This window comes from Melospiza georgiana, chromosome 9 (assembly GCF_028018845.1).
Source record: "Melospiza georgiana isolate bMelGeo1 chromosome 9, bMelGeo1.pri, whole genome shotgun sequence".
NCBI lineage: Eukaryota > Metazoa > Chordata > Aves > Passeriformes > Passerellidae > Melospiza > Melospiza georgiana.
In genome coordinates, this window is record NC_080438.1 from 9652035 (window position 1) to 9679954 (window position 27920).

General features: G+C 40.2%; 1 protein-coding gene across 1 annotated transcript; it reads left to right on the plus strand.

The window, feature by feature from the left end:
• On the plus strand, positions 1 to 27606 carry CFH (complement factor H). The gene is made up of 24 exons (XM_058030456.1): positions 1 to 162; positions 3970 to 4155; positions 5905 to 6010; positions 6720 to 6796; positions 8388 to 8582; positions 10797 to 10967; positions 12383 to 12562; positions 13993 to 14193; positions 15445 to 15615; positions 15959 to 16135; positions 17008 to 17184; positions 17342 to 17515; positions 18679 to 18861; positions 19472 to 19651; positions 20173 to 20355; positions 21551 to 21730; positions 22128 to 22334; positions 22953 to 23138; positions 23866 to 24042; positions 25007 to 25183; positions 25656 to 25838; positions 26423 to 26623; positions 26883 to 27077; positions 27220 to 27606. The coding sequence occupies exons 1-24, from the start codon at positions 102 to 104 to the stop codon at positions 27234 to 27236; spliced, it is 3945 nt and encodes a 1314-aa protein (XP_057886439.1). The 5' UTR covers positions 1 to 101; the 3' UTR covers positions 27237 to 27606.
• Positions 27607 to 27920: the final 314 nt, after the last annotated feature.

Consider the following 27920-nt stretch of genomic DNA (forward strand, 5'->3'; position numbering starts at 1 on the left):
TGGACCAGTTAAGTAAAAAAGCAGTGGAAATAGCACAAAGTAATGAATAAAAAAGTAGGCTGCAATACTGGATGTGTTTGCTGAGGGTTTGAATCTCTAGAATGTCGTTCCTGGGCTACGCAGCTCTGCTCGTGTGTTGGATGCATTGTGCTGCACAAAGAGGTAAGCTTCAACTGCTCTCTTAGAGTGTGTGTGAAGGTGGTAACTAAAGCAATATGCAAAGGCTTTGTAGGTTTTTTTCATGAACTTCTGACAATAATTGACATTTCTTCTGGCAGCTTTTAGTGCCTTTAGTATTTAGTGTCCTGTCATAGGATTTTTTTCACCTATTTATTTTGCTGTTATTAGTCTGTTGCGCAACTTTTCAAATGCTTTATGTCACTATAAACTGGAGCCAGACAACTGATTTTCTGTTAATTATGTTTGCTAATTATTCTAATATCTAAATCCAGGAAGCAACTGGTAGATTAAAGTAGAAATGCACATTTATAGAATATTATTTTCTGTCTGGAATAACCTGTAAGATGATCTGAGGAGGATGAATGATTACTACATTGACTGAAAAACTTCTAATATATCTATTGACCGACTGGTTTTAGTCTAGGAAAGGAGATAAATATATCCAGGTATGCTTTTTTCATGTTTGAAGAGGTAGCTAGTATTCTATGTATCTTTTCAGAAACATCTGGTCTTTTCTGTTTCTCTCTTCAGTGTATTTTTCTTCATTTGTTTTTATATTTTTTATCCTTAGTTATTTAATTTGTTTGCTTTATATCTGAGTTTCTTGGCATAGAGTGTTGTGCAGAGAGTGCTGTGTGGTTTTGAGCTGCAATGTCTTTGCTCAGTTCAGGCTGGTTTTCATTTCAGTTGAAAGCTATGAAGACCTTATTAATCACAAAGATCCAATGGATTTCACTTTGAAAAACTGAAAAATCAGAAAATTAAAACAAAGTCCTATCTTAATTAAATATAAATAAATATTGCCTCAAAGCAACTAATAGTCTCATTTTTTTGCAAAGAAGTGCAGAAAAGTCCTGGAATTTGAAACTAAAGTTTGCCTGAATTTCCACTTTGTTTTCACAATGCTTTATTTAGGTCAGGGAGATTGGAAAAAAATATGAATGCAGCAAAATTTGATTTACCCAGGACAGCTATTACCATGGGTCATGCAGGATTCTTGTTTAAGCTTCATGCTGAAAGTCTGTGAGAGTTGTGGAAAGTCTTCTGAGAGCTGGGATTTGCACAAGGACTGGAAGCCATTTGCACCTGGATTTGTAATTGTGCTTGCACTTTGTAGAAGCTGCTACAGAATATTGTTGGCAAAAAAGCAGCTTGAGCTATTTCTAACTGAGGTCAAGCCACATGTAAATACTGAATGAGTAATTCCAGCTCTCCTGTCTGTCAGTAAGGAATTTGAAGGTATCCATTCTGTGCATGCTTTTTAATATAGTATGGTATTTTTAATATTTAATCTGGTATTGGTGAGTGCATGGTGGAATAAATATAAGTTTGAAGTACAACCTGCCAGCAGATTTCTTCACCTCAAGCCACTAAGAAAGTGCATACACACACACACAAACACACACATACATAAGTATAGACTCACATACGCATACTCTGACACTTGATGGTCACTCATAGTTTAACATCAGGGCAGGAGTGGGGAAGAGTTGAGATAAAACCCAGCGAGATCCAGCAAATCTTAGTAATGGTGAAGAGACTAAAGAGATTATCTTAAATTGGGGGCAGGGGGGTTTAATGTAAGCAAGGAAGAGTTAAGAGGCTGCATTCTGCAGAGCAGGCAATAAATATATGATATAATTCAGAGGGAGGAATAGAGAAGCTCTCACTGTACTCAATAACCTGTTTTTAAATTATGGATTTCAGTGTGCGCTCTCAACTTGCAAACTGAAAGTGCTAATTCAAACAAGGTATAATTAGAAATATGTGGAGTTAGAAACATTCTTTTTCTTGCCATTGAAAAGAACTTTTTGGGTAAACTAACAATTTTTAACACATTTAAAAGAACCAGCTAGAGGATTCCTGTTCATTTTGCTTATTCCTACATTTTGCAAAAAATGTTAGAATTTGAGTCTGTCTTTTCATGCTAAAAAAAGCCTCTCCTATGTTTTTTAGAGTAGCCTAGTACCCTCTAGTGCACAGAAATAATAATTTTTATTCAGATGTAATCATTTATAGGAGGGAGAATATTTATCAAAGTAATTGGAAAAAATGGGTGTGGGCACACTCTTCATTTAGCACATCAGCAGTATTGTCAAAGCTTGTCTAATTCTTCTTGCTCCTTAAAAGAGCCAAACTAAAGTTATTAAAGCTCAAAATTACCATTATTTCATTACAGTTTCAAATAATGTGTTTTTTTTCTTTGCAAAAATCTTTTTTTCCCCATTTTTAAAACCATTTTATAAAATTATGCCTCTAATTTAGTTGGTACTCCCCTGACTGAAATACAGCAAATGAGTTCTCAACAATGTGTCTTTGTAAACTCAAGTAAAGCTCACTTTCCAGACTTTGGGGTTTCTAACACAAAATGAGAAGATAAAATACACCTTCTTCCACATCAGCTGCTTAATGTGTGGTGCCATCTCTGCAGTGCAGTTCAGGAGCTTTAACTACACATCCCTCACAAAGGAAAGATCCCAAAGATTTTTTCCCCCAGTCCTATTTCCAGGCAGCACCTGGGTAACCCATAGGAAGGTTTCAGTGAGGATGCTGCTGCTTTCTGAAACCCATGAACTTGCAGCTGAACTGGGGAGAGGACACCTGTGCCAGGTCTCTGCTGAGTAATGCATCTACTCACCAATGGATTTCCTTCCCTGGTGGACATTTCTTCTCCTATTTACTTTCCATACAGAGATTTCATTCCTTTTCCAAGTCTTTATTCCTCGGGGCTTGTTTTATTTATTCCTGATGAATGCTCACCTTTCATGTTCAGATGGAAAACAAGAGTTCATTACATTTAATTAGCTAGGCTGTTCAGAGACCGTTACTCTGAGTGAAACTTCATCTTCCAAAATGTGTACATTTCAGTCACCCAAGCCCTGAAAATTAGTCACTGAAATTAGGGCAATTATTTCTTGACAAAATCATTTAATTTTTCGTTAACAGTTTGCCAACATTTGCTTCTTTCCTCTTTCGTCTGACTTTGCTCATTCTCAAGCTGTTGAGGAACTTCTTAATAAAATAAATTCAGGTTCATTTGTTGTGGTTCATATGGGCATGGCTGTACATTTCATGTGCACTGAAGGAGGCCCAGAAAGGAGCTTTTGGGCAAGGACTGTATAATACTGAGCTAATAAGAAATACCAGACACCACCATCCACTCCCCAAACTATGCTTGGAAGCTGAAGGTCAGAGTGAACACCCAGAATTAATTATATTGTGTAACAAGGAACTTGTAAGTAAGGAACAAGAGGAAATAAGTTTTGGAATATCAGGTGATCTGAGCCTGGAGAGAAAGTTTAGGCAATGTAAAGGTGAGAGAAGGTTTGGCAGAACATAATCAAATGACGTGTGAAATAATGTCAGTAAAGGTGGTGGTGGGTGGAGAAGAAAATAGTTTGAAAGGAGACTGCAGAGTGCCCCGAGTTGTTCTCTGTGGCAGTGGAAGCACAGGCCTGGAGCAGCTGCTGCAGATGGAAGGGCAGGAGGTGTCTGCAGTCAGAGCCAGGGCACTGATCTCCCTGCAGGCTGTGTAAGTAAAATCTGTTTCATGAGCCATCACTCTCCTGGATGGTTCCTTGGCACCTGGCTATTCCTGTGTCCTCCTAAATGTCTAGTCACATTCCTACAAAATGTAGATCCTTGTCACTTTCCTATTTTGTGCTGATTCAATAGCAAACACCCATCACAAATGGCCCCAGGATTTCTTGCTACATTTCCTATTGCAAGATTGTTTTGGTGTTTGTAGCACATACTTCAGTCACCAATGTTTTTATTTAAAATTTCTAGCTTGTGAAGGACCTCCTCCTAGGAGAGTAAAAGAAGTGCCTACTAAAACCTGGGACAAGCCTCCCTATCCCCATGGGACCCAAGCAATTTACAATTGTCGGCCTGGATATGTAAAAGTTGGGCGAGTTGGGTTTCGGTGCATTGATGGAGTGTGGAAGGAGCTGAGTCCAGGGACAGAATGCAGAAGTAAGTATTTGTGCAAAACATCTGCAGACATTTGATCTGGCAGACCATATGCCTTGCCAGTGATGTCAATGTGAAGTTGTACCTTTACTCATAAATTACTTGTTTCTGCACTCTTTAAAATACCACCTTAAAAAGGATATGTGCATAAGGGAACTTCTTTTAAGTTCCTTTTCTTCCGATCAAAGGATTTTTTTTTTCTTTACAGAAGATCTTATTCTAGACCAGCCTTACTAACCCAATTTACATTATTAAAATCAATTATTAAGTTCTTAGAAGCTTGCTTTCAAAAATTTTTAGTCTAAGCAGGATAAAGCACAAACCTGACTTCTGAATGTGAGTCAAGAGACAGATTATTCAACTATTTCTATGAAAGATATAATTTCTTGCAAGTGGGAAATTATTTTCCCTGCCTTTTCTTTTAAGCTGTAATTCACAATTAGGATGAGAGCTGCTATTTATTATCTCTAGCGTACTGTGCTGAGAGTTTTCAAGTATCACACACTCTCATACAGAATTCATTATTGAAGAAATTGAAGTTTGTTATCATTAGTGAGTAGATACTTCTTTTCTGTAATAAATGAGCTTTGAACACAAAGGAATTTTAGAAACAAGGGGTTATGATAGTGTATCTAACATACAACATTTTTACTAGTACAATATGAATATTTGGTTTGAGAATATAAGTCCTGGGTGTTCAGAGAGAGATTAATACACACCATGAGTAAGAATTAAGTCACTAATAGCTTTTTTTACATTTTTGATCGAGTCTCTGTCTCAGTGTTCAGATTTCGTTGTGTCAGCAGTGAGTGAACAGAGCCCTTCCAGAATCTGGTTTGCAGGATGTTTTAGCAAATGCTGCCACCCAGTGAGCAGGGCTGCCACCGGCACAGAGCGCCTGGGGAGAGGAGGGGATGCTCTGCTCATCCTGGGGGTCCCTCGGCAGGACAGGGACACAAACACTGATCAGGAGCTGCCATTTCCTCTGAATCCCCCTGCAGCAGCTTTGGGGCCTGCTCAAACACATCTTCGTTGGTAAAAACGGAGGATGTTGGTAGGCCCCAAGAATTAAATTGCCTTGCTTGACAAGAATCAGGAAAGATTTCTGCTGAGGAGGGGTAATAGGTTTCAGCTATGCAGTTTATTTTGCAGTCCATGTCATGAGATCAGAAGAGGATGAGTGAGAGTGTCCATCTTTTCCACTCTTTTGGGAATCCAAAGCAAAAAGCTAGGGCCAGGCCATAAGGAAAGTCCTGTGGGGAGCTTTGAGCAGCAGGCACTAAGGACCAAAAATAACTCCTGTGTCTTTGGTCACCCTACTTCACTCAGCACAGTCCCAAACAGAATTCAGGAAATTTCATTTCTGATTTGGATTCTCTACTGGAGGCTTTGGTGTTACAAATAGTATGAAAATTGCCATAAGTTTGTCATAAAAATGAATATGAGTTCAGCCTTTTTAAAGGAATAAAACATCCTGATTTGTGGTTTGGGGTTTGTTGCAGGTAGGTTGGTTTTGTTTGTTTTTTTTTGAATAAGCATACTCTAGTATGTTATCATTGAAAAACTATGAAAATAGTGATAAAAAGGAGATGTTAATCAAACTTCTGCTGAACATTTCTGAATTTTTGAAACCCCTAAAGACCATACTCACTACTAATCACTGGAAAAATGCTGTCTTTCTCATTTTCACTTTTCTATGTAGGGTGTAAGTAAGGCTTTTTCCCTTTTTTATTTTTTTTTTTTTTCAACCAGATAAGCCCTGTGGACATCCTGGAGACACTGACTTTGGTTTCTTTGAACTTACCAGTGGAACTGAATTTGTTTTTGGTGCCAGAGTTGAGTACAGATGTAATGATGGGTAATACTCATTTAATTCAATGTATGAGAATTAACATAAGGTGTTAATTATACTGTCAGTTATACATTTATTCTCTGTAATACAGTTTTTTAATATTTAATGCTTACTTACATGTTGTAAAAATGTTTGAAGGAAGATATTTCTGGCAGACTCACGTGTCTTCACTAAATGTTTGAAAGAAAATCTCTATCTATCTTCTCCACTGAAAACGGCAGCAAGTCAAATACATGGTATTATTGTGCTTGTGTCTGGATATTTTCCTCCTGAAAAGCAAATCAGCTTTGGTACAGTGCTTTAGCCATGCTTTTGCAGTTGTTATGTTACTGGAATCTAGCCCGAGTTCCACAAGAGAGTTCCAAAAATCAATATTCTCCTTAATCCCTTCAGTTCCTCACTGTCTTTTCAGAGTACCTGTCCTTCCTCTGAGTGCATTTGTTATGTAGCCAAAGCTTGCTATCTCTGTAATGAAGAAGCCTTCTTCCTTATTCCTTCCTACTCTCTGATTTGTTTCGATATTTTTTCCATGTGCAAACAAAAGACAGCGCATAGGGAAAATGCAGGTAAAAAGCTACTCAGTGCTGTCACATTTTGGTTATTCTATGCTGGAACGCCTGAAGCCATCTTCCTCTGCTTCAAAAACAGCAGCACTGTTGTTTCTGTCACATAATGAAAGTGTATTTTAGCATTTTTTTGCCTTTTATTTGGTAAGGTACCAGATGCTCAGCCAAAGGAATTACCGTGAGTGTCAGGCAGATGGATGGAGCAATGACATCCCTCACTGTGAAGGTAAATGGAGTTTGACATTAAAATCTGTCTTAAATTGTCTTTTTATCTGTCTGATGCTATCTAAAATAGTCTGTGATTGCTTTACTAGTATTAATTCACCTATGTTTAAAGTCAAGTTAGGCAGCAGAGAAGCTCTTACAGTGACTTCTCAGCTCTTTTAGTCTTTAGCTCTTTTTAGCTTTTGTTAAAAACCCTTCCCAAAGTGGAGTCCTGTCACTTCCAGACAGGCTTAAAGCTCTCCCCCAAAAGCCCTGACAGAGTAGCTGCCTACAAAACATGGTTGCCAATGGCATTTGGGATGATGAGTTTCAAGCCAGTGTGAAGGCTTGTGTGTTTTTTAGCTACTTTCCTCCTCCATCCTTGTGAACATCCTAAGCATTAAGATTTTGTTAAGGTCTCCCTATTAGCATACTAATGAGGAAGACATTCAGTAAGCCAGAGTGAGAGCAAGGGGGACACAGACATCAAGACTTAATAGACTGGATGGCTCAGATTATGGTTTTAGAAACCTTTTCACCAGTTTCAAGCCTGTATGATCATGAAAATAAGGTTCCTGCTCTTCACAAGGATAATTTTTAACTGCTTTATTTTAACATATGTGGGCAGCAGTGACATTTTTGTTTGGGTTAAGCATCTGATGTCAGGAAAGGGTCTCTAAGAGCAAATAAAAGTAGATATCTTGACAAGAGCTTGTCTGTGGTTTAATATTTCTGTGGATTTAGATACTTTACGTTTAGTTTGCTGGATTTTGAGGGCACTCACACTTAGGTATTGAGGTCTGTCTGCACCATATGGAGCAAGGGTTTCCAACATTTTTGTCATGTCTCATCAAGATACTTCAGTTTCAAAGTCCTCCTAAGTTATTTCTGTCATGGTTGAGTTTTCACTGAATTAAAGAAAGAAAGAATTTGTGGAGTGCTCTAAATGTGAAGAACCTATGAGACAGAATATGAGCTCATGGAAAAGGCAGATGACTTCTAAGATGGCAAATGTCAGAGAGAAGCAGCTTTGGTAAACAAAACAAAATCCACTTTTGTACCTGCCCAGTGATACCCATATCCATCTAAGAATGAGCTTTGATAGTAATTTCCCCCCTTAATAGGACATATCTGATGAGATAAGTTAATTCTTTTTTTTTTCTGCAGGTACATAATTGGGAGATACAAGAGCTCTAATTAATGTCTGCCAATGTGTTTGTTTACTTTAGTAACATAATTGCTCTGATATCCTTAATGAGAATTTTTGATAATAACTGAACTGAATTAGAATTTTAGCTAATTACACACTGTTGTAGGCAGTGTGTAATTCAGCACTGTTCCAGATAGCCAACTGTCCATAGCAAACTCAGTTTGGCACAACTCTAAGCGAAGTCAACTGATTTTGGCAAATTTTAATGGTGTCAGTCAAGGCTCAGCTAACCATAATTTAGGTTGGGTGAGATCATCTAATTCAGTGGGTGCTCTGTCTTATTTTTTTTATATGTGTAAAGAAATTACAGTGATTATTCTGTATTTTAAATTTTTTGGGTGACAGCTTATTTTACAGACCTCAAAATTACTTTTTTTCCTTTCCTTGTGTTTTTTTTTTCCAGTGATAAAGTGTTTACCTGTACAAGAACCTGAAAATGGAAGGATAATTATGACTGGTGCATTTGAGATAGGCCAAGAATATTCCTTTGGCCAGGTTGTAAATTTTGAATGTAATGCAAAATACAAGCTTGTTGGAGCTAAAGAAATTGTTTGCTCTGCTAATGGAGAATGGAGCAGCGATGTGCCTCAGTGCAAAGGTAAAAAGAACACTATTGACCGTGTGTCATTAAGATGCTTTGTTCTCACAGACTCCTAAATCATGGCCACTGTATGGGAAGCCACAAAGTTTTCACTTTCTCTCACAGCAACTAAGCTTGGTGTGTCTGTAAACAAGCTCCAGTGCATATATGAAAAAGTAGGATAAGAAAGAGAAATATAATAGTATTGGATACTAATATAAGGATAATAGAGCATCTGTTTGTTCCATATTTTTCCTACAAGCTGTATATTTTGCCAGGCTGCACACAAATTCTTTGATATGTCTGCATAAGAGTCAACCAATTCAGTGTTGATTTAACTAAAGTAATCAGAAACAACTTTGAATCTGTGTAAACCAAGTTTAGTTAACAAGTAGGATTTTAATTCTTAGGGTACATAGAATAAAAAAAAAAAGTTAGATTTTTCTTTCCTCCCACTAATGTGTTTGGAAAAGTTGGAAGGTTTGTGTTTAGTTTTTACAGAACCCCAGAATCAGTGAGGTGGTGTGGGACTTCTGAAGGTCCCTCAAAGCAATTAGCTGGGGCAAGTTGCTCAAAAACATGTTCAGTCAGCTTTGGATATCTCCAAGGATGGAGATGCAGAGTTTCCCTGGGTAACCCACTGCAGTGGTTGAACTGTCTTTAGTGAAAACTTAGCAGTGGCATTTCCTGTGTTTCATTTGGTGCCCATTGCTTCTCGCTGTATGGCTGGTGGCCAGTGAGGAAGGTCCAGTTCCATCACCTTTGCTTCTGCCTGCCCCACTGAAGCCAGGAATTTACTCATGTAAAACAGATTGCCCTCCTCCCCCAAGCTTTCCTTACTCCAGATCTCTTCAACCTCTCTCTACCTGCCAGTTTTTCCAATTCCTTAATTATCCTCCTGTCCCTCACTGGATCTGCTCCACTATGTCCTGATCTTTCCTCTGCTGGGAATTCTGCCCTGCAGAGATGGAGAGGGACAGCATCCCCTCCTTTGGCCTGCTGGCAGCACTTTTCCCAGTGGAGCCAAGAGTGTTTTCTTTGCTGCAAGGGCCCATTGCTGGCCCCTGTCCAACCTGTCCATCAGGACCACCAGCTTTTTTTTCCTGCAAAACTGCTTTTCAGCCAGTCAATCCCACACTGCCCTGCCTGCAGCTGGCACTGGTGGATGGGATTATTCCTCCCAGTTTCTGAAAAAAGAATGGATGGGATTGGATTGTCAGGGTATGAGAATGAGTCCCAGGAAGATTATGGCAAACAACACTTAAATATTCAGAACATCAAGTTTCTTAGATTATTTCTATGTTATTTGATCATGAAGTATGTGTTTAGAAGAGCAGAATACACATGTCAGGATGGCAAATATATTTATGGCTTGTTCACAATTCCAGTACTGCTTTTTGCTGCTTGGAAACCCCCATTTACTGTTTTTTGTACAGCCTGAAGTGGAATTAAATATTTATGCTTGTAACATTTCCAGAATATAGTGAATTTCATTAAACAATGACCGTTCTCATGAGCAATATTTCATTTTAAACACAAAGTAAATTTAGTAAAAGAATCCAAGAGAACTCTTTGGTGTCCTGTTCTGTGACCTCAGAAACAAAACATTGAATATCTTCTGGCTTTATGAATGCACTTTTAGGAAACTGCAAGATCATGGTGGTTTTATTTGGTTTGGCAAGGAACTGGGAACATTGATGTTTTCTTATAGATATCAAGAATTCTAGTGTCAATTTTCAGATACTTTAAATTCTTTTCTCCTTTTGATGTCTTGATTTAACTAATAGTCTACTGGCTCTGAGAGCACAATAGGTTTGTTGGAAATTACAAAGAAATTATCTGAAAAATAGAAAATCCTAAATTTCAGCTAGCCTAATGTCTTATTTTGGAATGTCTTCTGCCTTATCTCTTGATTCTAAATCCATTAAAGTACAAATCAAAGCCCTGAAATCTGTCTCATGAACCAATTTGCAACTGAAGCTGTGCTACACCACATTTTCCACCTGGAACTCAGAATCAAATAAATGCTCAAATAAGTTCCAAACAGCTTCCAAATGCAAAAGTTTTTGTGAATTCAAATTAACCCCCTACACCCCCACAAAAAAAAAACCAAAAAAACCCAAACAAACCAAACCAAAAAAAAACCAACCTAAGTTTTATTTTAATAGAAATTTATCCTGAGCAACTAAAAATTAAAATATGTGAATTTTTGTCTGTCTGTTTCAATTTCAGAAATTAACTGTGATGTGCCAGAAATCCTTCATGGATATGTCCGTTCTCCAAGGAAGTCTTACAAGGAAAATGAGTTAATGCAGTTTTTCTGTAAAGAAGGATACAAATATGGGAACAAAGCAGATGCACTGTGCACTGCATCAGGATGGAATCCACCTCCCTATTGCACTGGTCAGTCTTCCCTAAAATAGTTTTGCTCTTTAGTTGGGTTTGGAATTAATTTTAGAGATTAAAAAGTTCATTCATGACAAAATAATCCATCCACATCCAATGTCCATGAAAACTGGAAGGATTAAGTGCTGAGGGGCCCAAAGAACTGAATAAGAGTTTTCCATGAGGAGCAGGAGCAAAACCAGAATCTTGTGAATCTCTACAAATTCATATATTTACAATGCTAAAGGTCTCTATTGTTTTTTAACTCTCAAATGCCTTCTGAGCAGTTCATGTGACAAATCCATAATTCCTGAGGCTAGTCCTGTCTGATATCAGCCCTATGGGTCATGCATTTTGCTTCAATTACAGCACTTAAAGGCTGTATTTAAATCCCTGTATATGCTTGTCATATCCCAACTGAAATAGTTTCATGAAATTTTGAGGAATTTATCAGTGCCTTGAATTTTCTTCAAGAAATTGCCAAAATCTTCAAACTGGGAAAAAAAATGTTCGCAACAGGGCAACATGATAGGATTTTATGCACCACCCACCTTCCTGGGACTTCTTCCAGAAAGACTCCTTTAGAAATAAAGACTTGTTGTCAGTCTTGGAACCCACTCAGTTTTTGACCTTTCTGATTCAAGATTAGTAATGTCATTAGTTAATATGCATTGCCAACAGTTTGACAACATACTGCTTTTAAGGAGTGCCAAACAAAAGGACACTCATATGCTGGGCTCTGTTACTTGAGGTGTACTCAGACAATGGTTCTGGATCCTACTGGGTTTATCTCTGGACCTAGAGGATTCAACAGGGCGTGCATGAAAACTGATTCACCAACCTGTGGTTACCTTACAGTCATCCCCTCCCAGCCCTCGGGGTGCTGGTGATATTTTCTGAACTCGAAGAAGACACAAAACCCCAAAAGACAGGAGTTTATAAATCTGTTAGCCTGACTTCTTTGAGCATGAAGGTGTCTTGAGTTTTTAGAATAATATTCTTGACCTTTTCCAGTTGTTGAAGTACTTCCAGTGTCACTGAAGGACATTAATCTTAATCACACAACCTTTGAATGATCAGTTCCTAGTCAAGTATAATTATTTCTGCATTTAGGACTTGCCAGTGAAATTGTCCTCCTTTGGGACAGTGTCCATAAACAAGCCCAGCAAAACCCAGCTGCAGATCTAAAGGAAAAAATTAGGTTTGGTTTGATGGCTTCCAGTTCTTTCTCTAACCATTCTGTTTGCAATTAAGTTTTAATCTTCTAATTAACATGACATCAGTAACAGCTATCACTCTTCTCTTACAGAACCACACGCTTCTAAGAAACACCTATTTAACAATTTTATACAGTTATGGCCAATATAGTATGGAAACAAGAACTTATGCAATACATTTAAACATATTCTTATTTTTTTCCTGTTTTTATTTAGAAATTGTATGCTCTCCTCCAGTAATTTCCTCTGGGAACTTTATACCTCAAAAAGACAAGTACACAGTGGGTAATACAATCACAGTAGAGTGTGATGATGGGTTTCATTTTAAAGCAATAACTGGCAGAAGCACAGCTGAATGCACCAAGAATGGCTGGGTGCCTGAACCAGCTTGTGTCCGTAAGTAGCTCTCATCAGTAAAGTTACAATGTGGAATTGTTGGAAGTATCTCAGAGAAAATAAGTTAGGAGCAAAATTTGAGGAGCATTAAATATGATAGTTGCTTATTTTTTTCTTTGTACTGTAAAGCTTAATTTGATGGTTTAGAAAAATCACCTGTAAAAACAATGGTGTAATCCAGATTTACATTGTGTTTATTAACACACATATTACCTCTTACTGTATTTGCAAATCTGTTAAAATGGGCTACAGTCAGGTCGCTGTCAGGAAGGTTTGTGCTCCACCTGAGGAATAGCATCCCAGTCAGGGTTAGAGGACATGGGGAGTTTAAAGTAGCCAAACCACAGGTAATGATTGGAAAATACCTTTCCTTCTAGTATCATAGCTCTAGATTTTTACTTGTAATTTGATGTTATGGACAGTCACAGGATTTTATCTATTTTATAGCCTGTCAGATAATGAAGCAAGGGATTCTTGATGGTTGATGAGTTATTTCTTGGGTTAAACTTCCCATAACTGCAATGACAGTTTTGCCCAGTAGGCATAGTATAAAAAAACCAAATATATAAATTAGCAGGTAGTTTCAAAATTTAACACTCTTTCATCACTGAAAATAAAACTTCAAATGTGAGAGAAGCCCTGATGAAATCAGTCTTGTAAAGGAACCTTTGGATAAGATGATTAGAGCTATTTCTGAAACATGTTCTTTTAGTATCTGAGTTTTCTCTTATCAGTTGGGTTCTAAAATTCAGGTGTCATTCTGACCCCACTTCACTAATAATTGAATGGTCTGCTCTGCCCTGGCATGTAGACTCTGGGTCAGAACATTTGGGAGGAGCCTGGGTAAACTTGAATGGAAGTTTCTGAGACTCTCCTCCTTCTATCCTGGACTTTTCCCTGGAAAGGATCAGTTATTTTGTGGAACCAAGAGAAGAAAATTAAAATGCTGCAGCTTTAAAATAAAAATGAAAAGAGTCAGGAAGAGCCTTAGGTGCAGGAGCCCAAAAGTTATAAATGGAGGTGGCAGGAGTCATCTCAGTGTTAAGAGTTCACAGTTCAGTTTCTATATCTGAGCCAGATGACTGGGCTCCCTCTATGGTCAGAATAGTAAATTTAATCGAGACCCTCTCCAGTGGCATCTCACTGTACAATGAATACTAACCTTTGGTCTCACAAATCACCCTCAGGATTCTGCAGAGAGTGCTGGCTGGATTTCTGCTGGTTGCAATGGAATGAAGTAACACAGCTGTAGGCAAAGACCCCAGGAGCAGAGTGTGGTTGTTCCTGCACTCCTTACCATCTTCCAGGGTGTGCAGTCCTGGTTCTGTCCATTTCTGAAAATACTCAGATGATGAAGCTGAATCTGAGTTGTGTCCTGAGCTTTTTATTGTGCAGGTGTTGATATTGTTGCTGTTCCATTCTGTTTCAAGGGAAGCCGTGTGACTACCCACCTATAGAAAATGGCCAATTAGGTTATTATGATGAGTACTATAGAAACAGATACTTTCCAAAAAGATTGGGACAGACTGTAGATTACCGCTGCCTCAACGGCTATTCAACCCCCACTGGACGTGACTGGGTTCGAATTACCTGTACTGAAAGGGGCTGGTTTCCAGAGCCAAAATGTCTGAGTAAGTACATTTCCACTATATACTCAATTCTGGGTTAATTATCAAAGATCTTTGCAGCAGAACTTGTTCTGATGGAACACAAGACAAAACCGTTGCTGAAAGTCAAACTGCTTTAGGGGACCCCTGGAACTGCACCCAGACTGTCTTCCTATCTGCAGAGCACAAAATGTCACCTGGGGACACTCAGATATCCTGCTTTTGGATTTTGAAGATTGCTTACTCCTGAAAATATTCATAAGACTAAGAAATATATATAAACCTTCCTCTTCTCTGGCTTCTGGTAATATGAAAGTATATACTTTCATCTGCACCACTGCTGCACACACAAAGTTTCTACTCTATGTAAATATATTCTCCCTTCTGTGGCTTGGGCACTTTGGCACCTAGTCTTCATCTTCTCTAAAAAGCATTGCCTGGTTCCTTTGGAAAACTGAATTTTAGAGCTGAAAAGGTGTCACACTTTTGCAATAAGCTGAAATGGATCATGGTAACAGCAAGAGAACCAGATACACTGACTCCGATTTAAAATTAATTGGACTTAAAATTAATCTAAAGCAGCGAGATGAGGCCTCCTCTCACACATCTTCAGTCACAGCAAAGTACCTACCTACTGGTAGGGCACAAAAGTGGACTACAAAAGGTTGCTCTTTCCTCATTGCCCTCAGTGGAGTGGTGCTCAGTGCAGGAGATGAGTGGAGCCCTGCCTGGAGGAAAGGAGCAGGCACTCAGATAACACAGTATAACATCTCTTCAGCCATCTGCCTTATGTCTGCGTTCTTGGGGACAGGAGGCCTTAGAGCCAGCGTGCTAAGCTGTTGCTAAAATCTCTAGAGCTGGTTTGAGAGGCTGCTACACTTCCACAGAATGATAAAATCTCCTGGAGGCAAATGCTGGAGTTCACTGTGGGCATGCACCAACATTTTAGAGACGAACAAGAGCAAACTGATGTGAGAAGCACTGAAGTGAGCCAAGCTTGCTTGTGAACAATGAAGAAGAGATTTTTGGTTACTAGGCCACCTCTTGTTACTTTATGTAGTGACTTCCAGTTCTGATCTTGTGGTCCATTCACCACAAGGCACTGAAACAAAACACTGTTTCATTCAGATTTGCACACGAGTGTCTTTTTGTGACACAAGGCTACAGAAAAGTGCTTGGAGGCCTATTTGTTAGTAATAGTTCTTAAGGATTCATTTCCCTCAGTTCTTGCTGTAGAAACTTCTGTGGTTAAATGTACTTTCCTTCCTCCTTTAGAACAATGTTTCCCCGGACAGCTGGCGGGCGGTTATTTCCTATACGGGAACAATTATTTCGTGGAAGGTGACAGAATCAGATACACCTGCCACCCCGACTTCCAGGCTCAGCACAACGAGGTGACGTGCACCAGGAATGGCTGGGCACCTCCTCCCAGGTGTACCCGTAAAAGTGAGTGTGCTTACACTTTGGTGAGGTTTCTAGCTAAAACTATTTGCTGTAGCAGTAATTTCTGAAAATGAAGACTCTCCTTCACAAAATGATTTAACATACTACAGAAGTTTTCTCTCAGAATATAGGTCTGAAACATCCAACCAAGACTTCCATTCATTTAAATAACATATTAAGCATTATGTATTAACAATGTATGGAATTAAAAATGTATTCAGTTGACCGTGTATTAAACAATTTTCTCAATCCTACTGCTGCTTCTCCTGTCGTCCTTCTGCTCTGATTTTTATGCATGTAGCTTGGCAGTGCTTTACTTGGAAGAAATCTTGTCTCTTTCTTTCAGAAAAGTGCCAGGATATCATTGTTGAGAATGGCTATTTGAACTCGGATAAGAGAACATTCAATTTAAAGGATAAGATCCTGTATGTATGTCACGCTGGGTTTGTGACTCCAGAAGGACAAGAATTAGGACACACACAGTGCAAAGAGGGCGGCTGGACTCCACCTCCAAAGTGCATCAGTGAGTAGCTAAAGGTTTCAGGGCTCCCTGTCATTGTCACCAGTGTGTCCTGTGGGCATGATATTCTGTGATGTTCTCTGGCCTCACAGATTTGTCACTTTGACTTAATGGGCAGAGGGACACTCAGATAGAGGGCTGATTCTCCAGAGATTAACCTCTCTCAGACTCCAAGAAATAGAGAGAAAATGTAAAGGACCTTCTGGATCTTCTTGGATTTCTTTAGCACTGAGTTAATGGTAATCACTGACCTCTTCAGTGGTTCTTCCCTGATACAAGGTACATTTGCCCAAATTTACTCCCGGTTTATGAAGCAACATCTGTGAACCAAGGCATTCCACCAAGAACTTTATTTAAATGTGACAAAACTAGAGACTAAGAGAATTAGTAATTTCAAAGTTCCTTCCTCTCCTGAACACAGCTGTCGTACAGTTGGAGACTTAATCTTGTATTGTTATATGTTGGTCATAATATTGACCAACTTTAGCTACTGTTTTATCTTGTCCTTTTATTTCAGACTGCCTTTACCTCGGATTTTGTGGCTTTTTTCTGACTCACAACTGACTATGGGAACAGCAGGACAAACCATTTGCTATGACACCTAAACTTATATTAATGACAATACTGACAATGATAATAATATGTGGCTAAAGGAAATAATTGAATCTAAGGATGAAATATTTACCCTAAAAATTACTTCTAGACAAATTCTGGAAGATTAATACAATAGATAATATGTGAATATGCTGCATATTCTACAATAATATTCAGACAATGTAGAATTACTGATGTTTCAAATATACCTACAGGGATGATACTTCCAAAGGGCAGTGTTTCTGGATAACTAAATTCACTAACTTTGTTTTATTCTACAGAATCATGTAAAGCACCAGAGAACATTTTGATTCTCCACACAAACAAAACTGTGTTCCTGCCTGAAGATACAATTGAGTATTCATGTTTGGAGGGATACAGGACTACAAATAACATGCCAACTGATACCACAACATGTGGCAAAAATGGAGAATGGAGTCCAGAACCTGAGTGTCGTGGTGAATATTTTTGTGTTTGCTAATCACTGTCACTCTCTGTATATACTCTGTGAACCTTTTTTTCTTTAAGGCTTTCTTTGGTTTTGTTGTAACCAGTAGCATTTCATGTACTTTCTGTAGGTTGTCCACTATATGTTAAAATATTTTTTCTCAACAGAAATCGAATGTATGCTGCTGCCATTGAGAAATGGGAATTTCTCTCCCAAAGAGGGTAAATACCACAGTGGAGCTGTTGTGACATTTACCTGTGCAAAAACCTACAAAATGGTGGGACCTGCCTCTTCTCAGTGCTACCACTTTGGATGGTTTCCATCACCCCCAGTGTGTCAAGGTAATTCTGCAATACTGAAACTGAGCTGGTAAATGGCTTGCACAAAATATTAATCAGGTTATTGACTTTAATGTTGAAAACTTGTTCACAACTTCATAAATAATGTGCAGTATAGGAATGATTAATTTGAGTAGTGTCCTCTCTTACTGTATTCCAAAGGTCCTGGTTTTAGCATTTTAATATTGATACTTATCAGATAATGCACCCTGTGCTCTTTTTTTTCTGATCATATAAAATTGAAGGAAAAAATTTGTTTTGGAGGTGACACAGAGCTGGACCCAAAAAAGAAACCTGGTGAAGGATTTTCCCATGAAATTCTTAGTTTCATATAGTAGGATGAGTACATTCATACAGCAGGAAAATATGTATCCCTTTACTTAGTGTTCTTAATTTAGTACACAACTTCCTGGCATCTGAGAAGAGCTTTTTGTGCTGGTGCTGAGCCCTTTCATGAGGTGCAACAGCTTTCACAAAGCTTAAAAGAAAAAAGGGACCTCCCGCTCAATCACTTTTTTGGTGACTTTTACTCTGTCATCCTTTTTGCTCACACTCTTTTGCATTTAAAAGCAAGTCTGTTTCATATATTTGGCTCAGGAACATTTTAAGCTCCCTTAATAGGAGTTCCACTCACTGCATCAAAAGTGAATTCCTTTAATATACAGTGTGTATGGAGGGCTTTGTTTGGGTTTGTTTGTCTGTTTGTTTTGTTTTGTGTGTGTTTGTTGTTGTGGTGGTGGTGTTTGTTTTGGGTTTGTTTTTTGGGGGTTTTTTTCTGGGTGATTTTTAGGACATAGGTTATTCCTTGCAGAATTATCAATTTTCTTATTTTCTTTCAAGAATAATGAAGTTACCATTCTTGTTACACTTTTTTTACTTTTTCCCTTAAAACAGGGTTTGTTTTATCAAACATTTTTCTCGAAGCAGGCATTGACAGTGCATGGAAGTGAGAGACAAGAGTGAGCCTGGTCACATGTATCTGTTTGTGATCTCCAGCCCAGCACAAATCCAGACATTCAAAGGCATAAATCAATCACCTGTTTAACCTGTTTCTCTGATTTTCCTTCACTTTAATTGATACATTCAATATGGTTTATGTTGCACTTAACATATAATTGTGGTGAAAGTACTGAGTTCAGAGCATAGACTTGATCTCTTGATTTCAGTGAGTGTCAAAGGCTGTGGAGCTCCCCCTGAAATTCCCAGTGGGACAATTGTTGGTGGCTCTGTGGAACATTACCAGCATGGGGCCACAAAGCAATATGAATGTAACAGCGAATTTAAGTTGGTTGGATCAAAGGAAATAGAATGTGTTGATGGACAGTGGTCATCTCCTCCCTCTTGCATTGGTAAGCTACACAGCTCTTACTTCTGACAAGTCTGTAATTCTCTGCAGTCTATTACCTCATAGATATTTTCACAATTAAAAATATGTATTAGCAGATGTAATGTTCTGTTCAAAGTAAGAAAATAATAAAATAAAATTGCATGACAAGCCATTACCTTGTGCTGTCACTACTGCTGTAGCAGAACTGCAGATCTCATGGAGAGGTGACAGCTCTGCAGTCCTGTAAGAGACCCTACAATGGTTTCAGTTCTTGTAATAATTCTGACTGAAACATTATGAATGTGCAGGTGTATGATCAATTACAATTTTGACTGATCACAGCCAGTGATTTAGGTGACTTGAATTAATTGAAGTTTTCCTTACTCTGTAGTGTGAACTGGAACTACCTGTGGATCATGCTAGTGTTGGAAAAAGAAGGGAAAAGGCAGGAAAGCAATTTAGCAAACTGGCTAAAAGATATACATACCCCAGCTGTGTTGAAATTTAGTTGCTACAATGAATGGGTGTAGGTTTGGTTCACCAAATGCAAATATAGTTATTTTAAGGTTTTTTTTCAGCTATTGATATGTGATTCCTGTATTATTATGGAATACTTTTTCTCTTTTCAACAGAAGACAAAATGCCCTGTGACTCACCTTCCTCTATCCCGAATGTTCTGCATCAGGCAGACCAGGCCCAGTATTCACATGGGGATGAAGTAACTTGTACATGTAAACCAGGCTCTGACAATACTGAGCAAATGAAAATAAAATGTCTTAATGGAGAATGGAAGCCTTTACCTGTTTGTGCTGGTAATCTGTTTCCATAATATTTCCGACGTGAGTGTAATATAGTTGCATACAAAATTTGACTACAAAATGGACTTCAGCCATCAGTATGTAGCCAGACATGCTAGAGTTTAATGCATCAAAACTGAGTGGTTTTAATTTACTCCCTTTAAATGGAAGCAAGTCCTTCATCCTGGAAAGACTCTGCACCTACAGCTTTGTAAAGGGAAAGAAATAGACATTTGCCCAGTGGTTAAAGTCAATTATTAAAAGGAATTAAAAGTAATGTTAATAGCCACAACTTGTTAAGCTTGTCCCACCATAACCACTTTTATGTGGATTAGTCCGTCTCACAGAGTGACAGAATGAGTAAGGTTGGAAGGGCCCCAGTGGGTCAGCTGGTCCAACCTCCCTGCTCAAGCACCCACCCAGTAAAGTTCTTCCTCAAGTTCACATGGAACTTCTGTACAAATGATGACATCTTCATCATTATATATATTGTCGGATCTAAATCTATTTTTTAAGCTCTTTTTATTTTTTTTCAGATGCATTCCCTCAATGTGTAATTCCAGAGGATGTTTTGCTGGTGTACTCTGGCCACTATTCCATGTCAAGAAGGAAGACTGGGTTCCAAAAAGTTATACATTATAAATGTTCATTAAATGATAAAAATGTTAAACAGGCAACTTGTGTGTCTGGGAGATGGACACCAGAGATTGCATGTACAGGTGTGTTCTTACATTTGGACCATTTCTTTTGATGCGGGCATGATAAATGCTCATTATGAAGGATTCTTAGCACTGCTGTATCCTTAGGCTGAAATAGAAAGGTTTACTTGATTATATCAAGGGTAATTGTGGCCATCATTGGAGCAGGTAACTAGGTTTAGAGATGCACCACTTTAGTAAGGCAGACATAATGCTCTCTACTCTGACAATTGGAATGGTTGTTGCTGGCACTTCTGATGTGAGAAAAGATGCAATGATAAGTTTAAGCTTAATTCTTCAAAAGGCTTTACCCTGATGCAAATCAGAGAGCATGTAGCTCAAGCTCCAGTCAAAGTTCCTTTATTTCCTCTAAACCTTCAAAATGTTTCTTGTCTATTTTTTCCCTCCATTTTCCAACTCCTTCCTAGTGAAACTATGAGAAAAAAGCTGAGTTGGCCAGTGAAAAAGCACAGACCCAGAGGAGGCTGCCCATATGTCACACACCAGAGGTCGATGTCTTCAGGGCTGCCTTTATGCATGGCAGAACAGGATATTGTCTGTAGAAAGCGTGATTGTAAAACAACCATTACCTCATTTCTCACTTTGATTATACCACATTTAAAGTGGGAAAAGTATGGCAATCACTGTCCCTTCCTCAGTTTTCTGGAACCACTAGAAGCAAGAAACCAAGCTCTGAAAGACTCCTCAGATCTCTGTCCTACATCTACCTCATTCTCTCCCTTTTTCTTTCCTTTGGCAGAAAGAGTCCTTCATTCTTGGAGTGGAAAAAATTTAGCCTATTTTTTTCTTTTCTTTTAGCTTTCTCATTTAGCTCTATCAGCTTAGTCTGAAGAAAAAACAAAACTCCAGACTTTGGTTCAATTTTCCTAAAGGAGTTCATTATAGAGAGAGGAACAGGAGAAGCACACAAGAGTGTGCAGCTGTGTGAGAAAGAAAGGAACGACTACAAGAAACTCCGTCTTAGCTTGGTGTAGACAGCTGTGACTGTCTTTTCTATGACTCTGAAAGCATATGAGCAGCTGAAGGCAACTCTGCTGTTTCTGAAGCAGAGCCAAATGATCATAGTATTAATCAAAGCTTGAGATAGCTATTGGAGTTATCTAGCACCAGTGTTGGTTTAGTTGTTTGTGTTGTAATCTCTGCTGAACTGCTACATTTTTTTTTGTTCTATTGTAACATGAATATGTGTCCTCAGCTGAGAAGAATGCATGCCCACCTCCACCTCAGGTCCCTGGAACTCAGCAGACAACAGCAGGAAGAAACTTTAGGATTGGGAGTAAAGCATTTTTTTCATGTCCCGTCGGTTTCCAGCTCGTCGGTACAAAGGACATAACCTGTATAGACGGGAAATGGCAATCACCACCTCACTGTGAGGGTCAGTACCGGCACATTTCTTTGCCATCATTTGTTATGAATGTCTGTGTTACTCATCTGCAGTCATCATGAGCAAGAGAGGCTGCTGTAACTTACCTAAGATTTCCATGGACAGGGAACTGCAGGAAAGCAGTAGAACATAAGTTGCTAAAAAGGTGCAAACAACTGCAGTTTTTTCATTTACACAGACTTATCTGAGATGGCATATACAATTTTCAGGTAGTCCCTCAAGAGCTGTGTGCTTATTTTTTTGTTTAGTATATTGTCTAACAGAGTCTCAGTTTTGACTGGAGACCTTAAATAATGTCCTCGATTCTGTAAATTATTTATTACTTAGTTACAGGTGCAATATTGATTTTCTTGCATTATTGTTTTTCTGTGTTGTCTGTGTTTTTTAGAAAAACCATGTTTGCCACCAGAATCTGTAGAATATGCTGATGCTCCCAGGCTTGAAAATCCAAACTTAAGAATTGAAAGAGAAGGGAAAACAATGTATCTGGCTGGTGCTAGACTTAAGTATGTTTGTCGTTCTGGGTACATGTTAAATGGACCGACAGAGAGAAGTTGCTCTATGGGAAACTGGACTGCAGCTCCTTCATGTTTGGGTAATATCAAAAATTACTTTTTTTTGAAGTACATTTCGCAATTAACTGGAAAGAATTGCAAACTGGAGATTGATCATTAAAATGCCTTTTTCTACTTCATATTTTGCTGTGGAATCTTCCATCATGGATGTCTTCAGAAAAATCCTGATTGGATGCAAAACTGACATCCTTAATGCAGCTTAGTTTTTAAGTATTCCTTCATATTCTTGTAGTCTTTGCTCAGTTCATATCTCTCCCAGATGAGTCCTAGGCATATCCACCTGATCCAAAGATCTCTTTTCCAGAGTCCACTGGTGACTAAAAGTGGCTGTGGTGCCTCAGGGCTGGAAATCGCGTCAGGGTAGCAAGGGACAAAGGCCTCCGGTAAAACTTTCTGGCATGTTTAGAAACAGAATTGGAGTGTTTCAGCAGCTGAAGTCTGTATATTTGGGGGAATGATTTCTTTAATCTTCCGTATGCTACCTTTTATACATTTATTAACTAATTATAATTATATAATCCACTGTTAGCAGATGACTGTGCTGATGTTAGAAATAGCTCTCTAAAGCACCTGTTCAATGCAGTAAGTACACTTCTTCAATGTGTATCACACACATCAGATTTCTGTTATCTTTTCAGAAATGCCATGTGGAAGTGTTCCAAAAGTAGCCAATGCTCAGTTTGAAGGCAGAAAGAAAGAATCTTATGAGCCTGGTGAAACAGTTCGCTACCAGTGTGGTCCAGGGTTCCAGATTGTTGGTTCCCCTGAAATTTTCTGCAGGAAGGGAAATTGGACATCACCTTCCACTTCACCCTTCTGTAGAGGTATGGGTTCTACTTCTAAGTAATCCATGATCCTTCTTAGCGTTTCATGTTGTGAATTAAGATAATTTTTACTTGGGCATGCAGGTGAGTCAGGCCAATAGAGCCAACAGGTGACTTGCTTTGAATGGGCTGCTACCACACCTATTTTTCTGGCTTCTGGAAAACAACAAGCAGGGTAGATCAGCAAAGCAATCATCTCCCCATGGGCTGGAGCTGGTAGCTGAATCCTGGCTCTCTTGAAGTCAAGCAGGCAGATATTAGGGAGGAATCCAGCATCCTGGCTGCAAAGGAGCAGATAGCTCTGGGGCAATGGATCTTATTTTCACATCACTAGCATGTCAGTTGCTGACAAGCACCTTCAAATAGTAAATAAATCGTGTCACTTTCCAAACTAGTGGCACACAATGCTGTGCAGCACAGCTGGCTGATCTCTGTGACCTCTCTTTTTAGTTTTTATAGGCAAACAATACTGGGTGCTGAAGCATTGCAGAATAAACCATATAATATATCAGAATAAACCTTTTTCTACCTTTAGAAAATGGTGTGCATTCCTCAGAGTGCTTTTTGCTCACCAGGAGCTCTGGAATGCAGTGCTGTGTGAGTTTTGTGTTGCCCATCAGGAGCTCTGGAATGCAGTGCTGTGTGAGTTTTGTGTTGCCCACCAGGAGCTCTGGAATGCAGTGCTGTGTGGGTTTTGTGTCTCTCACTGCAACTCCTCTCTCTGCAGATGTCAGCTGTGGAGCTGCGCCAGAGATCCCCGATGCCCGCATGGCAGACGCTCCTCAGGAGAAGTACCTGCCCGGGGCCAGGGTGCACTATCAGTGTGAAAGGAACTTCCAGATTACGGGTGCAAATTACATCCTTTGTTCAAATGGTCAATGGTCAGAACCCCCAGTTTGCAGAGGTAGGAATCTGTGCTTTCACCTTGCCTGTTAGTGTAGAGGCAACCAGTTCTCTATTGAAATACTCTGAAGACTTTGCCTTTTTTACTCGTTTTCTTTGGCTGCCCCAGCTTTGAACTTGCTATTGCTTCCTTGCACAGAAATTTAATTAAATTTGATGCTTCTAGAGATACTGGATATTTTCAATAGCAAAAAATGTTCCTGAAGCAGCAGGGCCTAAGACGTGCTGCTCTGTCATTCTCCTGTATGCTGTTGGTATTTCCCCAGTGCCCACCACTTCAGTGGCTTTCAGTGGACACATACCTAAGGGCTTCTCTCTTGTGTTTGAAGCTGAATGGAAGCAGCAGTAGGACAGAGAAGCAGCTTTTCTTCTGCAGTGCTCTGCTCTGGCCAATGCAGAGCCTAGCAGAGCCCCAGATCTAAACCATGTAAGATCTGCTAGGGCCATGGAAGTGAAAAGATTGTTCCTGTGACAAGGAACATTCAGGAATGCTCCAGAGTCCCCCATTCCAACCTGTGGCTGCAGGGTGAGCACAGCTCCGTGGAGCTGGCTGTGCTTACCCAGCCCTGAGTAGCACAGGCTGACAAGCTCCTGCAGCATGGCCAGACCTCCACTGGAGAGCTCTGCACTCCAGCAGGGAATCTGTTTGGCTGCTACCCCTGTGGTTTCTAGGAAGGCCAGGGCTCCCCAGGGAAAGACAAGGCTGGTGTGGTTCTTGTATATAAGTACAGAAACACTGGCTTTCTCTAGAAACTCTCATTGACCCTGACATCTCCTGAGAGTCCCAAACAGTGTTCTGCTGCCACTGCCACACCTCATTGCTTTCCCCATGGTGAACTCCTCTGACCCACCTGAGGCAGAAAATCTGTACAGAAGTTTTAACAAGGCTAATTCCTTTCACTTGTGGTTGTATAGATGAACATCTTAATAACTGGAAAGGTGACTTCAGCCATGTTTTTTTTCAGATGTGAGATGTGATCCTCCTCCACAAATTGCTGGTGGTAGCCTTGAAGGTATTAGAAAGTCAAAGTATATGCCTGGAGAGAGTGCAAATTATCAGTGCTGGAAAAATTTTAAGATGACTGGGCCTTCTACTGTAGTGTGCAAAAATGGGTCCTGGACAGAGCTGCCAACATGCAAAGGTAACTTCTCTCTGTCTCTCTCTCTCCATTCAGCCTCCTGTCAGTGATAGCATCATGAAGCTGCCTCATTGTCATTTAGCATCTCAGTGCCCTCACGGTGCACAGCTGCCATGGATCTGGCACACTCAGGACAAGGCAGGCCATTCCCCAGGTCTCTGTTCAGATGGGGTGAATTTACCAAGGTGAGGTACCCAGGTGGCTTCACTCAAGGGGGCCAAGTGCCACACCTTATGCAGGACAAGAAGAAACCCTGCAGACAGCTGCAAGCACTTAAACTGTGCTCAGAGGGGGTGAGCTGGCAGTTGTCAGCCTGAACTTTGGAGAAATGAGAAACTCTTGCTCCTGCCAGCTGTTTGGTTCTCTCTCTGTTTTACTCCACTTCTCTAAGTAGTGCCAAGATAGTGTGGGTGGTATTTCTGACCAGACCTTCTCTGCAGCTGAACTTCCTCTCTGATTGGGAAATTTCTTTCAGGACAAGCTGGGAGATGTGGCACACCTCCAGTTATTCAAAGTGGAGATCTTCTTCACTTCCCCTTGCCAGAATATCAAGAAGGTGATACTGTGGAGTACAAATGCCCAGATTTCTATATCCTGGAAGGATCTCCGACAATCACCTGTCGCAATGGGCAGTGGACAGACCCCCCAGTTTGCCTGGGTAGGTTGAAGCATGTGCCGGGTGGCCAAAGGCTGTGTGACTGCTCCTCTTGTCTTCTTCTGAGACCCTGAGGGCAGCACTGGTGCTGGGACTGAAATGCTGGCAGAGCAAATTGGCAGCGTGTCCTCCTTTTGTCTCTAAGGAGTTTCTGCTAAAATTCGGCTTGTGGGCTGGGGTCACAGCTCCACCCAGCAGGCTGTGAGCCAGGAGGATGGGTCTGAATGAATGTCAGTGCTGGGGAAAGCCAGGAGTGCCTCTGTGATGAGAAAACAAATTTAGAAGTACAGAGCAGAAGGGAAGGAGGGATCTCTCAAAAATATATATGGGGAAGTTCATTGGTGTTTGGTGTCTTCCCCACCTGTGCTTCATTCTTGCCCTGCGTGACTGCCAGTGTGACAAGGCTTCTCCCAAGGCTTTTTTTTCCCCTTTAGCTTGGATGCAAATGTCTTTTCTGTTGCAAGTAACAGAGGGTCAGAGCACACTTGGAAGCGTCTTTGATGTGAAGGACTTCTATAGGCTCTAGGGGCAAAGCATGTGGTGTGTCTGTATGAAGTACTGACAACTCTTCTCTTGACTTTTTCAAGTGGCCTGTACAGCATCAAAGGAAGATATGGACAGAAACAATATTGAGCTGAAATGGCGTGGCCAAGCCAAACTGTACTCCACATCGGGTGACTTTATCGAGTTCCGCTGTAAACCAGGATATTTGGAACATCCAAGTACTCCCAACTTCAGAGTCCAGTGTGTGGAGGGGACATTGAACTACCCATTGTGCACACTGGGAAGTAAGTAATCCCCTCTTTGCCTTTGCTGCTCTGTTGTTGCATTTTTAGTGCTGCAGGGAAGCAGAAAGCCCTTGGCTTTCCTGGCTGTGAGCCAGGGTGTGGGAGCTGCAGGAATAGAGGGGCAGTGTCCTCAGGAAGTCATTGCCCAGCACACCTGAGCTGGGGAAAGGGCACTTGGGGCACTCACAGGGGGTGCCAACACAGCCTCAGTTGTTCAGTGTGAGATCTACAGGCAAATAACAGAATTATTTTTCTGCAGGCAACTGTATTCTGGATAGGAGCACTATGGAAGAGAACAACATTCAGTTGCAGTCAGCCAGGCAGTCAAGCCCTCAGTACGTCTCAGGGGACCCCGTTGTGTTTGAGTGCAAGCCCTACTTCCAGCCGGTTTCCCAGAGGGAGAGATTCAGCACCCAGTGCCTGGATGGAGTGATTCCATATCCTCGCTGTCAGAGTAAGTGCTTGCTGCCAAAGACATGGGGCACAGGCTGTAGGAGGCAGTTCTGCTGAAATTTCCTGTTCACTGCTCTGAGGAGCCCCTGGAGTCTGTCAGGATTGGTACTGATGCCTTTTCCCCTTTTTTTTTCTTTACACAGAATTGTTTTTTGGGTAAAAGGAAATGACGTGAGAGAGCCCAGCTGCAGCAATGACAGAGCCCTCAACCAATCTCCTGACTTGAGCTCAATTTTTCCTGGTGTTTCCCATTTTGCTGTGCTTTGTTTCCAGCTTAGCCAATGTTCTATCTTGGAATTTGTTCTTGTTTTTATTACTGGATCGTTGTCTTTGCATATTATCCACATTAGATCTAGTTTTGTAAATGTATTTACATTTTATGCAGAAAAAGGTTGTGCTTACATTTTATCCATTCTATCCTGATCTCACTGTTATTTCATTAACAATTGTGGCCTGAAAACAGGCTGGCTTTGGTGGCATACTGAGGCAAGAATTAAAGATGACAGTTAATTTGCTTATCAGCACACAAAGCATATTTGGCCTTGTCTATTCCTACTTTCTTCTCTATGCACTTGCTTGGAAATGAGTCTGGGGTGAGTGTCCTGAGTGCCTGAGCAGAAAGAGCAAGTAATGGAGTCTCCTTTGAACAGTTTGAGGTAGTCTCTAGCCAGAACCAGTTTTTCTGGGAGATTTGCCTGCAAAGGCAAGATGGTGGGGAGCAAGTGATTGGGATTTCTAGGGGAAGGTGTAGACAAATTCCTGCTCCAGGTCCTGGATAGGCCAGTCTGTGCCACCCCCAGCCCATCTGCCCTTCACAAACAAGGAGAAAGTGGCTTGTGGAAAT

Excerpts from the sequence above, each read along its gene's own strand:
- CFH (XM_058030456.1), top strand. The coding sequence starts at position 102 with ATGTCGTTCCTGGGCTACGCAGCTCTGCTCGTGTGTTGGATGCATTGT. Across the intron at positions 6,797-8,387 it reads TGACATCCCTCACTGTGAAG|TGATAAAGTGTTTACCTGTA; the intron begins GTAAATGGAGTT and ends TTTTTTTTCCAG. Across the intron at positions 20,356-21,550 it reads ACCAGAGATTGCATGTACAG|CTGAGAAGAATGCATGCCCA; the intron begins GTGTGTTCTTAC and ends ATGTGTCCTCAG.